This window comes from Orbicella faveolata, unplaced genomic scaffold (assembly GCF_042242905.1).
Source record: "Orbicella faveolata isolate gen_17 unplaced genomic scaffold, um_ofav_v1 contig_36, whole genome shotgun sequence".
Classification (NCBI taxonomy): domain Eukaryota; kingdom Metazoa; phylum Cnidaria; class Anthozoa; order Scleractinia; family Merulinidae; genus Orbicella; species Orbicella faveolata.
In genome coordinates, this window is record NW_028301565.1 from 8,827,919 (window position 1) to 8,845,954 (window position 18,036).

Consider the following 18,036-nt stretch of genomic DNA (forward strand, 5'->3'; position numbering starts at 1 on the left):
TACAGTGAACCTTGAGAGAGGGGTTATTGAGGTATACACCTTATTTGATGGGTATTTTTTCAGTTGCATGGTATAAAGTTTTATGAGCAGTTAGCAGTACATAGTATTTTAACAGATGTCATCTGTGATCAGACTTTTAACAGATAGATTCCATGCTGCCATGTGTCTGTTCAGTAATTGATCACAGATGACGTCAAAATGTGGTAAGAACAAAAAAGTGGCACTCAAGCCATCAGGGGAGTGTTTTTCTGATGTTCCTATCACATTTTGACATAATCTGTGATCTGTTTCTGTACCAATGGATGGCAACATGGGAGCTGTCTGTTTTATATTATAAAGAAACAAATGCTAATGAGGGAGGGGAACAGGGGGGTTAGAACCTCCTGCTTCCTGTACCCTACTCTCCCTCTTCCCGTACCTTTATCTCCCAACTCCTGCCCTTCTCCATCTTGCTCCCATCCCCTGTAAATAAGTAGACTCAAAACATCCCGGTCATTTAGCTGTGCAATCCATAGGCGTTTCCTTTTCCTTTATTTCTATCCTTGCTCCTCTTACGTCTTTTGACAGCTTAAGTGAACATTTCATGACTTCTGATGTAACCAACGTAAAAGGGTTTCAAATTTTACTGGAAGTAAGCCCCAGTTTTTAATTCCAAGGGCAAATTTTTGCTTGCTTGTTTGCCCAGAAGTCTCAAAATAAGCTAAATGCAAGTCAAGTGCATTTTGGGCTCTTGTTTTTGACAAAAAAATTGCATTTTACGTAATTTCTCTCCTGATTCCTACCCTTTCCTCTCCCACCTCCCTCCCCCTATTCTCCTCAGCTCCCACCCCCCTGTCCCCCCACTAATGATGTCCTCCATACATCTGCCTTCCAATAGATCATAAGTAAGAACCGATCAAAATGCAAGAATATTTTGACTTACTGTGTAATACTGAACAGATGCACAGCAACATGGAATGACTGGAATATATTTGTATTTAAGTGCCCCTATGATCAAATTCTCGATATCCTAAAAAATACTATACAGGTTGAAATTATAACAGCAATTAGTACTGCAATTCACATAAAGAACAACAAAAACTTTGGTTCTTATATTCATGCAATTGCTATACTAATTGTTATTACAATTTCAACCCGTGTGGTATTTTTGAGTAAAGGATGTCATTTTCTCAATTCTCAACCAAGACTTGGAACAAGGAAAATTAACGGCGGCCGTAAATTCTCGGAAATAAAGATCTAAAAAACGTGAGTTGATAATAGATTGAAATTTGGAAAGATATCTAGGAGAGACTGTTTACAACAGGGGCACTTTGGAATATACGGGTATGATATTCGGGACATTATATGTAGGCTTACATGATATAGTGATTCAAATTATAACTGAGTTTGATGTGTTCATTTCATTTTCGTTTGTTGGCTTCCTTTCTACAATCAAGCGTTTAATGCTGTGAGGGGAAGGCATTTTAGTCATTCTAAAATATGACAAAAGACGTATTAACTCACGGCACTGTTTCCTCTTTGGCTGAAATCTGTTTAGAGTCTTCTCTAAGATACCTCGAATCGTCTGAGTCATGGAAAGAAAACACTTTCCTGCCTGAGGATATCTGTGAAGCACTGATATGTAAAAAGTTAAAGACGGGAAGCTGTGATGATGACTTTGTTGCAACGTATTTTGCTGACGTACAAACAAGTAGAATTACAAAGGTAAACGTAAGTGGTGCGGCCTTAACGGATTCCGGATTGGAGGTGCTATCTGTTCATCCTCTTCGAGAAGTCGATGTATCGAACTGTGAATCAGTGTCGGAAAAAGCCATTGTGTCCTTGGTAAAGTGCAAGAACACTTTGACTTCTCTAAACTTGGGAAATTGTACTCGAATCAATGCCTTTACTGAACTCCAACAATTGACTAGGCTCAAGAGTCTTGATGTGTCTCAAACATTATTAGATCAAAGGGATTTTGAGTGCCTATCAACTATGGTTCATCTTCGGAGTTTAAACGTGAGTGCAACGGAAATTATATCACTGGAGCCTGTAAAGACTATGACCTTGCTGACCAATCTTGATTTATCCAAGTGTATCTTGCTTGAGAGTATCGAAGCCCTCAAAACCTTGAAAGGGTATGATATATTTTGAAATATTGCATTTAATTAAATAATCAGATGTGTAAATCGAAATCCTTGAATGTGATTGGTTCTCCACAATTTCTTTTAGTCACATGATTGGTGTGCAATTGTATGGGTGTTCAATTACAGCTTTACAGTTTCTTTGCGATTGAATATGTGTACTTGGACACCTGAGGCATTTGTACATCAATTCTATTACATGTACTTGATTGGGTACTTCCTTGCTGTTTAACATAATTTGTTTATAAAACTGATGGATCATGGTGGTGACATTGAAATCAAAAAAAGTCTACATAAACAATGGCAGAGGCTAAAACAATGATGTTTGCAAGATACTGAGAAAAAAAATACTCCAAAAAATGTACACTGGGTTATGTAATGCCCATGGTTATTATTTAAAATGACTGAAATTCCAGTAGCTACCTGCAAGCCCTAGGTTTTCCTTGTTAACAAAAATGTAATAAAACAAAGAGCAAAAAAAAAAAAAAAACCAAAAGAAAAAAAAAATCGGGTTTTGAACCAATGTCCTATACCAAATTTCATCACATGCACGCGCTTTAATCACTTGCACCACGTAACACGTGCTAACAGAGGCTGGCCAATTTACATAACGATTTCCTTTTGTTTCGCTTCATTGCACACTATTTAACGACTCTTGGACATGTTGGCTTCAATTTTCTCGAAAACGAAAAGCAAACTGGTGAAAAAAAAACAGCAGGGCATTGTTAAGTAAGTAAATCGAAAGCCATATGGAAAAAATCACGCACTTTTGACGAAAAAAATTTTTTGACCTAAATAGTCACTTAGGAGGGTTTTCCACCAGCATCTTCAACTGTATGTAATGCATAAGTGATGTACAGCTACTGTCCTATTATAGGGCAGAATGCCTAAACTATCGTAGAAGTGCTTAGACTAGGCTTGCTGACAACAGTCATGTTTGAGAATCTTGGTACTTAATTCACGGTACTAGAGCAGGTCTGGGTTGGTGTGGACCTTAGGGGTGGGAGGGGAAGGGATGGGAGAAAGGGGTGGTTACTTCCTTGTATAAGCTATGAAGGAATGTGTAACACCAAAGGGTAGGGTTTTTGTGTCGTTTTGGTCTTACACCCGCTTTCAGTGTTACGTACATAGCGACTATCTCTCGACATGCCATCTTTCAACATGCTATGTAACCTGGTCTACGTCAAAATGTTAGCACAACTGACTTCTTTACGGTCAAACTCAACTTTTAGTCATGAAAGATGGATTTATTTGACATCAGACTAGGCTAGGAGTATCAAGAAAACATTCTGTGAGGGATAAATCGACTGTTTTGAATGTTTACATCTTTCGAACATTAACAGAGCGGTAGCAGCCCAATTCCACCGGAAGTCACTATTGAGAGCCAATCGACTACACTAAAATCATTTGAATTATCCCGTAAATCGGAATTCCACAATCTTCTTCATTCAATTGAGGTCAGTAATTATCGTATACTTATCATTTGTTTGGCTAATAACCGGGAAAATTGCCGGTTTCACAGGTAAACGGTCTTTCAGCCGTTTACATAGCATGTCAAAAGATGTCGCCTATGCACGTAACACTGAAAGCGGGTGTAAATAGGGTATGCTTGTGCATTATGATCTTGAATTAGGTGCGTAGTTTGGTATGGATTCAGGATGTTTTTAGGAGGGGCAGGTCTGAAATAGGGCATTGAATTTTGGGTCTGTTTTTCAATAGAGTAGGGAAAATCACAACTTTTGGTCTTGAATAGGGTAAGGTTATCAAGAAGCTCAATGCACACCCTCACCCATTATTTTTGAGAGTGCCCCACAGTGTGGATATTGTAAATAAAACTGAATACACCTTCCACTGTCCAATAGTGATTTATTTGCCCTTGGTTGTTCTGATGATGGACAACAATCCATCAGATGTGTCATTATCTAATGAGTGGCATTCTAGAAGCTGTGTGCTTTGAATCATTCTTTAGAGTTGTCAGATATTTTTAATGTATTTCTTTTTTTTACTTCCTGTTTATTAATAACTTTATATTTTTCCTACTTTATCTTCAATAAATTATTTTGTAGAGTTTTATTGATCAGTGTATGTAAATAGCACTATAAAAGTGATTAAATTATTATACTATCATTATTGATCATATCAGCCATTTCCTTTTCTGAAAATGACTGGACATATCTGAAAATGGCTGGTTAGTTATGGAAATGGGGAGCCTTTCCTAAAAATGGCTGCCCTATATTGCACCTAAGTCCACTAAGTCAAATTAAGAAATGAATAGCATTGAAGGCTAGGCAATCACTATATTTTTACTTTCTCACTGGAAGCAATGGGTTACGGAATACTGTTAATAGTTTTGAGAATTATTGACTTCGCCAATTAGTTCTTTGCTGTTTTCATCTTGATCTTGGACTTAATAATGTGTATAATAATATAGAGTTATTTGCTGGCTTTGATACGCATTAGAACTTTCTTGTGGCATTGGTTTACGAAATCCTGTGATACATTATATTAAGTTATTTATAAGTTTATCACCACTAGCAGGAAGCTATAGTCAAGTTAAAATACAGTTAATGAATAAATATAAAGAATTTTAATTATAATTGATTAGGCTACATACTAGTATTTAATTAGTATACAAGACATTTTCTTTTTGATTTCAGGACGCTTCAGTGGTTGTCTTTATACAATTGCAGAGGATTATTTTGTTCTCTGAACTTGATAGAAACTTTAGTAGAACTGACCCAGTTGCAGCATCTTGACCTATCAAGGGGTGATCCTGATGAACCAATCAGGATGCAGTCGTTCTTACAATGTGCACAGATCAAGGCAGATAAGGATTTCCTAGAAAGATTGCTGCCATCTCTACCAGCCTTAACATGGTTGGACCTTTCAGGTGAGGTTTGCAAACTTGTAAACTCTTTGAAAAAAGTAGAATAAGCGTCAAATTTGTCTGGCATGGTTAAAGATACATTCAGTTGCCAGACATTAACATCGTCAAACTCTTTTTACAAGTACGGTCGAACCTCTATTAAGTGGCCACTCTCAGGGACAAGACAACTGGCCACTTATTAGAGGTGGCCATTTGATAGAGGTTCACACAAAAACAATGTTGGGTGTGGTCCAGTTTTCAGATTATCAAATATAAGTACTTTTGCCTTCATCTGGCTAAAAACGCCCGACTTCAAATCTTCCTGGCCATTTAATGGAGGTGTAAAACAAAACAAAATCACCCTTGGGACAGCAAGAAGCTGGCCTTGGCCACTTGATAGAGGTGGTCGTTGAATAGAGGTTTTTATTACAGTGTATAGCTGACAATTTTTCCAGGACTTTGGCTGCTGGCCACCAAATAAAGGTTGTTCGCTTAACAGAGTATGTTAATCTGGCTCACATAGTCATCTGATGATCATTTTTAGTTAATAAAAACAACCTTTGGTCAAGATGTTCTATCTTTGATGAACTAACCTACCAATGTTCGTTTTCTATCAGGTAATACCAAGTTCAATTGTGATGACCTACAGCTGTTTAGGAACTGTTTTCCACAGAGGCTAAAATTTTTAGGATTGTTTATGACAGACATGTGCACTTTTCCAGAAATTCCCGCAGATGAAGTAAGTAAGGGTACCAGATAGAAATCCATTGCGGTGATGCTTGTGGTATCAAGCAAGTTTTTGATGTAATTATGTCAAAAAAGTGAGGGAGAGTGCTTTATTGATGTTTCTTTCACCTCATGAGGTACAGTTCATAGTACTGTTAGAAATGAATTTACATTTTTATGAAGTCTTGTAAAAATTACATGGACTTAAAATGTCTTGAGCTGACTGCATTATTTATCCAAACAGGTTCAGTTTGGGTTTTGTAGTTCAGATTTGTGAGCCATAATTATGTGAGAAATTGTTGGTCTGCATATGTCATCAAAGTGCTAGACTGACTCTCTGTTGAGACTTGCAAATAGTGTGTGAGATTTTTGTAGCCTGTCTGACAGTGACTCAGTGTTATTCTACAGCCAAGGCCAGACAAATAAATTAATGGGAGATCATGTCATGGTCTAATGCTATGGAACCCAATAGTTATAAGCATGTGAAATGGCCTAGTACACTGTAGTTGGACTTGTAATCCAGAGTGCCCAGGTTTACATACACCCTGCCACCAGATGGATATGTGTTGGGTGATTTTTGTTTGGTGGTCCACTCAGGAGATAAACAAAAATTTTAAGTGAAATTTGTGGTCCTAACTGTATTGGGAATAATGACTGTGCCATTTTCTGAATACAAATTTGTTTGGAGGAGACCCAAATCACATGCTTGGCAAATGCTCAAGGACTTTAAGTATTTGCTTATTTTCTACAGTTATCGTCTCTTCTGAACATTGCAGGTATCAGGAAATAGTAATGCAAAACAAGTCGTATTGTCAGTGAGAATGTATAATCACAGACCCACATTTTTGATCCAGGCCATGCGGGCACTGTTTGATATCATCCGAGATGACAGAGAGTTTGGTTTGAACAAAGACCTGATGTGCAGTGTAAGTCAATAAAGTCTACTTTACTCTTAGATTACTAAAGTCTATTTGGGAAACATACAGCATGACATGAACATATACTGCAAGCAGTTTTCCTCTGTCAGTCAACCTCTGGGAGCAAAAAGTTCAATAATTTATTAATTTTGCTGTTTTTGGACAGGCTGTACTAGAGGCCATGGAAAGTCATCCCAAGGAAAGTAATATTCAACTTGCTGGAAGGTAATGGATATCAGTCAGACTAAGTAAACAGAAGTCTGTCTTCTAATGTGCAATTATTTCTCCTTGTGAGTGATTTGATCTGAAAACTCTTAACTGATAATGCCACCCACCACACAAATCCAGGTTACAATATCAGTATAGAATATTCCAGTCAAATCTCAGATGCCTTACCTGTGGGGTTGAAAACTGTTTGAGTCATCTGTTCATTCAATTCTGAGTCTGGTTAGTTTCTATTGATAACTTACTTATGTCACTTAAATTAATGATTTAAGAAATATTGTTCAAATTAATTAAAGAATTACTACAAAGAAACTTTCACTGTTTTGTCCTGTTATGTCCTTTAGTGCTTCTTTGTATCATCTGTCAAGAGATGATGATGAAAATCCACAACGGATGCTGTCTGCCAAATTAAAGAGGTAGTTCTTTGAAGAGGGGAAGGGTGTGTAAAGATGCTTCTTCTTGTTTCACATACTGAAATTGGCATCAAATGCCTTCTAAGCTTGATGAACCACGAAACACAAACAAGCACAAATTATGTTGACTTTGCCATCTTTTTTACCGTACCATAGCCATGGGCCTAATGTATTCCCTTATAGTAATTTTGGCATGAGTGTGTAATATTCTCTGTTTACAGACAAAATATTACTTTCGATTATAAGTTCCCAACCCCGTACTTTACAATGAAATGAATTTGATCTATTACTATGTTTAAAGCTTTTAAAAACCAGTATATGAAAAACATATCTAAATCAACACTGCTGTGGCTTATTCCAAAACCCCCTTGGGTATAAGCCCTCCATTTATAGGCCCATTTAAAACCCCTTGAATAAGCCCAGGGCTTACAAGTGGCAGTTTACAGTGTTTATTAATTTCTGCTTAATTTCTCAGACGTGTCATTGAAGTCACCATAAGTGCCATGGAGAAGCATGTTTTTGAGTCACAGGTATGTATAAACACAGTTTCAGTGTTACAGAATTTATTGGAGTGATACTACCAAACCTTTCAAAATTTTAGGAAGTAGGTATAAGATACATCTAGCTTACAAACTTTTTTTGACATTTTTTTTTTTCAGCTTCAGAGGAATTGTTGCCTAACCCTGTGCAATTTCAGAATTCCAAGTGAAATAGTATGCAGCATTTATTATTTTTATGTTATACATGACTGTATAAATGAGGTGCACATTAAAATTGATCATTATACATGGGGATTTCAAAGACGATGATTCATCAAAATTATTGATAATTTCCAAACTCAACTTGAATTTTAAATTGCTTGAATAGAGGATTAAATTTACATGTAGGTAGCTTAAGAAACTCCAAGTGGGCATTTGGCAATCTCTAATGCATATTGTCTTTTTTATTGTCGTTGTTTTTCAACAAAAAATCTGTAAAATGCTGAAAATAGTAAATTTTTGTGGTCTGTTAATAGAGAGTTTAATCATGGCTTTTCTCGTAATCCTTAACTAAATCATGCAAAAATAGAAAAATGTCTCCCGCTATTCACCACATATACAAATATTTTCACTCCACTAAACATACAGCTGAAGACAGATGGCTAAAGTTTCATTTTTGCCGTTTGCCGTTTGACGTAACGTCATGTTTAATCTCTCTAAGATGACCCTAGACCTGTGTTTTACCACCCAGTTGATATCTGCCATTTCTTTCTGAAATGAAATTTGCACCTTTAAGTTTCCTAGAATTCACACCCCTGCTTCCCTGTCTCCATGTTCCCCTGCCTTGCACTTTGCATGTACACCTGTTTTACAGTCTTTTATTGCTTAAATAACTTATGGATGATGTGCTGTCTTGTGCCTGTTTGTTGAAGTGTCTTTGTAAAAATTGCAGACTTGTGGTTACAAAAGAATTCTGGGGGTTTTACTGCAAACTGCCATGGAACACAAGAATGACTTCATACAGAGGATTGCTATTGGCCTGTGTAATATGCTGGTGTGTCAGGTGAGAACCATTTACCCTATCAATGATGCTATACAACTTCTGACAAAAGAATGAATGTGGTTAAATATTAATACCTTTTTGTGTCTGGTTATACATATCTCATTAACCAGGTGCCAGGGCCTCGCTGGCTTGGTCAGTACTGTCAAGACCTTGGGGTGATATTCAACTGATACATACCAAGGAAACTTGGTTGCTGGAGTCATTCAGAACAGTGCCCAGTCCAGTACTGGCAAAATATTAGATTGGCTCACAGAACAAACTTAGTCATGTAATTTAACATATTTTATTAAACCACTTGATTACAGCTAGATTTAAAGCATTTTCATTTTTTTTCTTTTAGGTGCAAGATTCTCAGAAAATTGTAGTAGGTAGAGACTTGGAAGGAGTAAAGGTAATGCAAGGCTTGTTTATATGGAGAAGTGTTGTCCTGTGTTGGAGTGTTCTCTTCCTAAAAATCTGTTGCCAAGCTCTTATATGAGAAGTGTTATCCCTCCTACCTAAGCCAAACATTGGCCCTCCTGCTTTCACACATGCTCTAGTATGTAGACTGGTCTCTGGTAGGCAAGTCAAAAATAGCCAACATCTTTCCTTGGGAAGAAGTTGGCTTGTGCCAGTGTCACCTGGCCTACAAAGCTTGTTACTCTCAACCAGGGTCAGCCAACTTTGTAGCGGTCAATTATGGTCCCAGAAAATACACCACTCAGGGTGCAAAGAAAACCAATTTTCAGCATTGCCCTTCAGGCAAGCTGTAAAGTGCTATAGTTTAACTGAAAACTGCTCCCAAAAAATTCCATCCCTTATGGTACTTCTGGGGTACCTGGTGCTTAGGTCTCCATGGCAACCCTGTTAACAGCAATGACCACAAGCACCATTTCACTGAATTACAAAAATGCAGTGAAAATTATTATAATTATTTATTCACCTAAGAGGAGGGAAGGGCCTTCGCATTCACCAACTTGTGGAATTGCACAATGAACCCTGGACACATAAGCACTGTAGGGCTTTTTGGCCCAGCTACTTATTGGGCTGCACTGCAGCACCTGTGAGTCACCATGAAGGAGTCGGTTGGTCAGCACTGTCTTGAGTGACTATTCCACATTCACTTAATATCCATAGAAAGTCTTGAACTGGAATGCATGATTTAATACTTCAAAGTGTTTATGAACAAACCAGTGGATATATGGTGCTACAGGTTTGATTGTGTATGCCTATTAAATGACCTAAATGTTATTAACTACTTATAAATCGAGACTAAGGTCTTTATGGGAAAATATCAAACCAAAACCTTGCTGTATTGACCAAGCTATAGCGAGGTCAATATGGCAAGGCCAAGGTTTGAGATTTTCCTGTTAAGACTGAACATTCAAACTAAATAAGTTGTTTATCATAGGGTTTTTACTTTGCTCTTGCAGGCCGGTAATCGGCCTTTGGGCATTATGAAAGTGTAATGCACTAGAATTAGCCAATCAGAGAGTGCATTATATCAGCTACAAACCCAAGCCATATAATTATAATCTATTTTTTTAAGCTTGAAGTGTCTTTTTTTTTTTTATTTCTAGAAAATCCTGCAAATCATGCGGCACAAGATGGCAAATAACCCGGTAATTTTCTTTTATTTGTTTGTTTTTTTATGATGCCTGTGTCTAAATATCTATATTGCCGGGACTAGATTTCTTTATTCTGACATTCCAACTTTTGTGCTCCTACTGATTCTTTAAAACATTGGCTGAACAAACTTCTCTTAGTTCATTTGTATCTTCATAGACGCTAAAAGGAGATCTAAAGCGATGGACACTAAAAAATAAGACAGTTTTTTTTCCACTTATGTTTCTTCTTGCTCAAGGGATAGAAGCCCATTAGCCTCCTACTGTTTGTAGACATTCTTTTAGCTGGTCACGTGGGGTAGTAGAGATTTGCGTGACAAGCCAAAGGCTACCAGGCCCTTGTTGCTTAACTTAAATTATGAATAAGCCGACTCGTTCCCAGATGTCTCTCGTGAAAACAGTCAAAACACTCCCCTTGTCTTACGGGGATTTGGGGGGATGTATGACAAAACAATAGTGCAAGAACCAGTTTACTTTGGCCTGAAAAGAATTATAGGAAGTTGTCCACCAGATAAATCATTATTTGGTATAGAGTGTACCTGATAGTTTTCTAATAACAGCATGCTAGATACTGGATATCTATGGTGATTGTCTAACTTGCGTAAAATAATCAACCTCTGAAGCCCGCAATGCGTGCATAGATGGTATTGCTTTTAAGATGCTAAACCCTATCTTGCTAGGAACGTGGTGGTGTACTGGAGTGTTGTTGGAGCGCATTGTGGAACGTTACAGGTAAAGCTTGAACACTTAAAAGCATTGAATACTCACAATTAGTGGATTAGCCTTCAAACAGAATGGAACAACCTAGCCTTCATGCAGACGTCTGCTGTTTCCATTTTTTGTTTTCAATCTGCTAAAGCAAACGTTTTGTTTCATTAATGTTAAATCTTTTATCTTTCAGATGAAACTCCAGAGAACTGTGAGTTGTTCATATCTCACGGTGGTATAAAACTCTTCATGGATTGTAAATTGGTGAGTAAGAAAAAACTAAAAGGAGTCAATCGAGATTAGTCCGCGAGTCTGTGACATTCTATTATGGGAGATGTGACTTCGTCAGGCGATCTTTCACATGCGACCAACTCAGAAGAACATCTGTAAATGTGTCCTCGAAAGAGGCTAGCAAAGTTTCGTGGATTGATTCTTGTTATACATGTGATACATTCTAGGCGTACTGCCTTAACAGGAAATGTAGAGGATCTGTAAAAAGATTGCAATGTTTTTTTTTGCACTCGACAGGAACTGGGGGATCAAAGGGATCTAGTGCGAAACATGCTAGGACTGATGGTAAGGTGTATGCTTCATGTCACCACGGTCACTTAGAGACCTTCGAGACTGGGAACGAAAATCGTGAAGTTCGCGTTGAGTTTTAGGACGTGTTTTCATTCAATGTGGAGCCCATTTGGAGGTTCGCTGACCGTCAGGTCAGCGTGCTTTTTTTCGGATCAGACGGTCCAGGTTTGAGCCCCGGCTGGGGTCATTGTGTTGTGTTTTCTGGGCAAGACACTACTCAGTCTCAACACAGCTGTATAACTGAATGGGTACCGGCAAACTACATGTAAATGCCAGAGGAGAACCGTTCAGGGGATTAGCGTCTCGTCTAGAGCAGAGTAGAAATACTCCTAGTTGCTTAATGCTACAGAAACCGAAGTCAGGTTCCAGCAAGATGGGACACTGGCCTGACGCAAACTTATCTTCATCTTTGATTTAACTTCAATGATGGTGTTTTTGTTTTCCTTGTCAGGGTAATGTGGCAGAAGTGGCTGAACTGAGATCAAAACTGATGGTGATTGCCCATGTTTTCTAGTAAGTTCAGCTCCGGCGTTATTACAGTTCTTCATTCTAGCTTTGGTTTAAAGCACTTTGTGGAAAGTGACGGAATACGATCGATATTTTACGCTCACAGTTATTCATACCTAGCTCGTAACAGAAACTCCGGAGTGCAAGTGCTTTTGAGATGGTTTGAGTCCGCAAAAGGGAAAGGGGGGTGGCTCTCATCCTTTACAGTTTACTGTATTCTGTACATCAGGTTTGTTTCGAAAGTTCTAACCACATGCGGGATGTGAGGAGCAGGTCAAGGATTCCTAGTCAGAACTTTCTTGAGTAGAGAATTTCTGTAAAGTATGGCAAGCCTGTCGTTAGAAGTCTGGATTGCCAGAGAAATCGCGTATCCCTGTTAGAGTTTCACGTGAGAAAAAAAATTTCTCTTGTCACGAGCGTAGAACTAAAAGAAAACACCTCTGAGTTCATGATGGTAGTCGGGAGCACCCGGGGAGAGGGGGGGGGGGGGGACTCCAATGTAAAAAGGTCAGGGATGCTCGTCAGAAAATTGAATTGAATTAAGGAGACCAACCTGGGCATGGCTCGGGCTTTATTTGACCCCTAAAATACGTCTTTTCTGATTATTGTTTCTTCGATTGCAGCCCTAAAAGATACCTTGACAGCTACAAATAGTGGCATTTCGTCCTGAACACCCCAAGTGAGACAAAAATCCGTGATTTACACCCTTCATCGAGACGGCAACCCGGGCGGGGGGGGGAGGGGCTACATAGGTATGTGCCGCGGGATAGGGTAGGGCTTTTGAGGTTCTCGATCCTTAAATTGGGTATCATTTTTGCCCCTGTTGGCATTGTGTTCCTCATGCGATCCTTAGATAGGGTACCCAAATTGTATCAGCTAGAATTGCCGTGCGTAAATGCCCAGCTTAACGAAAAACAAGTGATCTGTTAAAACTGGACTATTCGTATACGTCCATAGTTACAGAAACGAAATAAAGTTCAGCCGTCCACGCTGTTCTTAGTTTTTGTTTTTCCTTCAATAGGGTGTCATTATTTGGGGTTTGGGCCTTAAATAGGGTGTCATTTTTCATGTCTTTTATCCTTAAATAGGGTCAGTGTTTAAGACCTTTCGCGGCACACATCTATCCAAAATTCACGGAAGTACCCCCCGGGGACGACGAGCATCCCCGACCTTTTCACGTGGGAGTCCCCTCCGTGCCCGGAATCGGGAGTTTAACATTCTACATTCTGCATTCTGCAAACGGGTCGGATGTTCTAACCGCCGATCTACACGGAGACCTGTGGTGACCTTGGTCATAGCTGCTAACTATGTTTGAATTGTTATGAGTCTTATAAAGACAAGACTTCGGGCCAATACCAGCAGTGAGTTATTAAGTGTGGAAGAAATCTTTGGCGGATTTAATCCTCGTCTATCTTGTTTCTTCCAGTGATCTGTTGCAAACTGAGGGTCAGTTAGAAGTGACTTACAATGCTGCAGGTATCATCTGTCACTTGGCCTTTGACGGCCCAGACAACTGGACTAACCACATGGTGTCACGTGACAAAGCACTCGATCGATTGGTAAGCTGCTGATATTAACAACGTGTTTGTCTCCGGGGTAGGAGGGGGTACTTGGGTCAATTTTTACTGTGTAAGTGTCGCTGACCTCTCAGAACCCCAACCCCATTGTAGGCTATTCTGTGGTCAGCTATAGACCACATCTTAGTCACTTTTGGGCAAATGTAATTTTTGCGATCGCAGCTTAGTCACTTTCTACCTTATAAAGCTTTTTAACTAGTTCCTCCAAAAATGAAGTGACACATTTGGTAAAATGAATTTAGAACGGTAACAACTTTTTCACCCTCGAATCTTCCCATTTTTAAGTCCCTACTTACCGGAATTTTCTAACTTCCAAAATCCCGAAAATGTGCGACCCCATTCTAGTGAGGCTCGATTTCCGCCGCCCTCTCGTGTCTGGTCTACGTTCTTCCCTCCTCCAGCCTACATTCTAGTTACTTTATTGAAAATGTAACTCCTCGTGAGAATGCGACCCCATCCAGCGGCACACCCCATTAGCCTATTAATAGGAAGTGCCCCCTTCTTTCATGAGTTCGTCTACAAACTTAAGTGCTGTAACTACTGAACCTCTTGCTCATGCCATCTCGTTCTTTCTACAGATGGTGACCATTAGTAAATGGGATATCAGCACACCCCGCCAGATGAGCTATCGGTAAGACTGTACTAGAGCTCGTGACAAGAAGCGTATTCTCACGTGTAACCGGGAAGAGAGGCCTTCTGTCCCACGATATCCCTTATCCCGCGGGCACCGACACGCCAAAAAGTATCTCGAAGACAGCTTTTCACGTGAAAATATCAAAGTAGAGTCGAACCTCCTGTAACGGAGGCTTTATTTTCATCCTTCTTCGAGTGAACACCTCTCCTATACAAGGAGACACTTCCCCTAATTTACTGCAGAAAAATGTTCCCGTTGTGATCAGTTGAAGCACGGTGCATCCTCGAAACGCTCAACCGAAGTATCTGCAAAAGTTATTTGAAAACCCATATTTTCCGCCGGGCTATCAAGATTATTGGCTGATGGGAGGAAAATACCCACTTGATTGCTTCGTACATCGTGAACCGATGAAATCCATTTATTTTGATTATCAGTTTTATTCTTCCCCTGAGCGTACATCCATCCCCTCAAAAGGTTAATTGAAGAAATTTTACAATTCAAAACTGTTCAGTTCTGGTTTGTACCGTATTTGGATTGGATGTATATAAACGTAGCGTCTGGAAAATATAGGGTATTTAGAAGAATACAGCGTGCTAAAACAATGTAGCGATATTAAACACGAAAGAAAGTTGTACAATCTCTGCTATTCCACAAACGACATCAAATTGTGAAAGTTCGTCAATGGGAGGCTTATTACCGGGAAAAATTATACCTTTAAGAGCCGAGTCTAGGTAAGATTTTATAGGCTTATTCTCGTGATGAGGCACATATAATCGAAAGAATTTTTACGCGTGAGATTTTTAGAATTCTTTTTGGGAGGGGGGAGGCTTATTTTCGAGGGGAGGAGTGGTTACTATCAGCATTTCATGACATTTCGTTGGCCTTGCTTGGTCTTACTTCTTTCGTTTTCCTTTGCAGGTCGTTTGCTCCAATATTAAGATTGATATCTGGCTGTGATTCTCCTGCCATTCACTATTGGGCTACATGGGCGCTGGCGAACCTTTGCAATGTAGACCGTAAGTTCTCCTGCGCCAGTTGACTTTTAAAATTGTTTTAACTAGCGCGTTCTTTCGTTCCAGGTGCTTTCACTCATGCCTTGAAGGTGGATATTCGTCTTTCTAATTAAGACTGTACGTAATTAAAGTCCCTTGATCGTAAAGGGAAAAGGCATATCTACCAGAAAGAAAATGGTCAGAAGTGCGCGTGCAAAAACGAAGGTCCCCAGCTAGGTTTTCACCTTGCCATTATCTTGTATCAATCATTGCTTTGCTCATTGTTCAACGTTCCTCAACTTAAAAAGCACTTTCCTTAGGTAGTTTCCATAGTGCCTGCGATGGAGACAATCTTATATATCGATGTGATTTATTTATTCATTTAAGTATGTATTTATTTTTCAGCTGATAAATACTGTAAACTAGTTTCTGACGAAGGTGGCATCGGGCTATTGCAAGGTCTTTCCGAGAACTCCCGAACGTCTTCGAGAGTCCGAGAACTCGTCGACATGACCCTCGGACAGTGCCGGCAACACGTGGAAAACGTTTAGTTTTTCAGAGCCAGGATTTAACTAAAGAGAGGAGAAAAAGGAAAAAACTGTCCTTTGAAACAGTTCAGCCTCTGTCCATAGTACGTGGAGACAACTATTGACATTTCGCGTTACGTCTACGATTTGTAACTACAATAGCTAGTGCTTATAAAACTGCTGTAGAAGCGTGCTTTTAGGAACGCGTTGATGGATGCCTTCTGAAGTTTTTGATTTGTGTAAATTTAGGGCTCTGTCGCTTTGGAATGGCTTTATTTAGGGATTTCATGTAATTTATTACGCCCAAGAGTAGCTGGAGTTATTAATTTTGAGATCACCGTTTATATTTACGGTCACATGTACGATAGTGTTCCTTAATTTGTTTTTCCGCTAACCTTGCACACTGCGTCGAGTGATGATATGATCAACACTAATCGCAACTATATAGGTACCCTAAGATTGGACTTCGAATACGAGATTAAGTTCGAGTACGATTTTCGAATTTCAAACCAGTGATGTTTCCAGAGCCCTCGCTCTTCATGCTGGTTTTAAGTGGAGCGGGTAGCTCATAGGATGAGATGGGCTTGTGACGTGATAATTTAAAGTCGTACTTGTACTCAAATCGTAAGTCCCTTATTGTCGAAGACGGTCATAACGATAATGATGAGAGTCAGAAAACTGTCTACTTTGTCTAAGGTAAAATAGCTTTTTTTCCCTCAAAGGGCAGCACCGTGCTTCTACGAAAACACGAAAATGATAAGATAACGTGGCTCCTTAAGTCAGGGTGTGTGTGCGGGTTGGGGGGGGGGGAGAGTGTGTTTTCGGAGTGACGCGGTTTGTTTTTTAACTGTGGCTCTCTTGAAAAGTCTGCTGCGGTCAATTTAATTGACTCAGGGCTTCAAGAACCGCTTGACAATTTTCAGTTATTTTCGTCTGATATTTTTAAAATCCCGAAATGTGATTTCTTCTCAGGCTTTAATTTATATCTCTAAATAACAGACTGATAGTAAACGCTAAAATATAAGTCGGTGTGGACGGTTTTCACTTGAGTGTCGAAACGAAATTGGTTTTGCAATATGGCTTAAAAAACACTCACGCCACTTTGTCAGCCAATCAGAAGTAAAACTAAAACCAACCGTGACTCACTCACTTAAGTTTTCCCGCGCTTCGCGTAACCTACATGTATTTACTGCGAGGTTTGATTGGTTCACTGGAACGTCTGTGTCCTTTGTGATTGGCCAGAGTGTTAACTTTGGTTTTGGTTGTACGACACTCAATTGAAAACCACTCAAACTGATCTAATGCAGCTTTTTGAAGTATACTTAAGGTTGTACCTGTTCACGTCAGCTTGAAAAAACAGGGACAAAGAACTGAATAACTTGAATTTGACATCCCTTGTGGTTTTATTATGGGAATCACGTATCCTCGTGAAACAACATTTACATGCAAAACTGCTTTGGGAAAAATGTAGTCTCTGATGTAAATGATTGTGTGAGCGGTGTAAAACATGTAATTTATAGGATAGTATCTGACTTGTATCTTGGTAATTGTGACAAACACAGCATGCCTCCAGGGAAATGCATAAGTGTGGTACTTTTATGTAAGTAAGTTGCAAAATAAAAGAAACAATAAATGAACACTTGGCTGCCGGAGAGGTCCATTTCTGGGGGGAAGGGGTGGGTGTGGGCAGATGAATTTCGGAGCTTACGATGTATGCTAACACGTATACATTCAGAACATACTAGTTGTGCAACGTGGAATATCCCAAGAGTCACTTTCATGATATAGACACGAATGTTTTACTGGAAAATACACCACTCGTAAAATTCACACGAAACCACATCCGGGACTCGAGTGGCGTATTTTCCATACCCTTACAAGTGAAGATATCGATGATTTCAGTGATATCAAGTTTGTCTCTAAAATTGTACTTAAATTCGTTGGTGTATCATCAAAACATCTTCGGGTCTTCCTCGAAAGTATTCGACAATCTTCGGTAGTCTACGGAAATTTTCGGAAAATGTTCGGCAATGTTCGTGTTACCTTGGGACAAGTTTTGGAGAATCTTCGGAAATAATCGGAAAATGGTCGGA

General features: G+C 39.3%; 1 protein-coding gene across 1 annotated transcript; it reads left to right on the forward strand.

Moving 5' to 3' along the window:
• Window positions 1-1,386: 1,386 nt before the first annotated feature.
• Window positions 1,387-17,592, forward strand: LOC110064910 (protein zer-1 homolog). The gene is made up of 19 exons (XM_089275220.1): window positions 1,387-2,117; window positions 4,781-5,013; window positions 5,607-5,728; window positions 6,492-6,641; window positions 6,799-6,857; window positions 7,202-7,273; window positions 7,746-7,800; window positions 7,930-7,983; window positions 8,702-8,812; window positions 9,153-9,203; window positions 10,372-10,413; window positions 11,097-11,148; window positions 11,318-11,388; window positions 11,653-11,700; window positions 12,158-12,219; window positions 13,640-13,772; window positions 14,369-14,421; window positions 15,343-15,440; window positions 15,822-17,592. The coding sequence occupies exons 1-19, from the start codon at window positions 1,480-1,482 to the stop codon at window positions 15,965-15,967; spliced, it is 2,250 nt and encodes a 749-aa protein (XP_089131346.1). The 5' UTR covers window positions 1,387-1,479; the 3' UTR covers window positions 15,968-17,592.
• The last annotated feature ends 444 nt before the right edge of the window (window positions 17,593-18,036 follow it).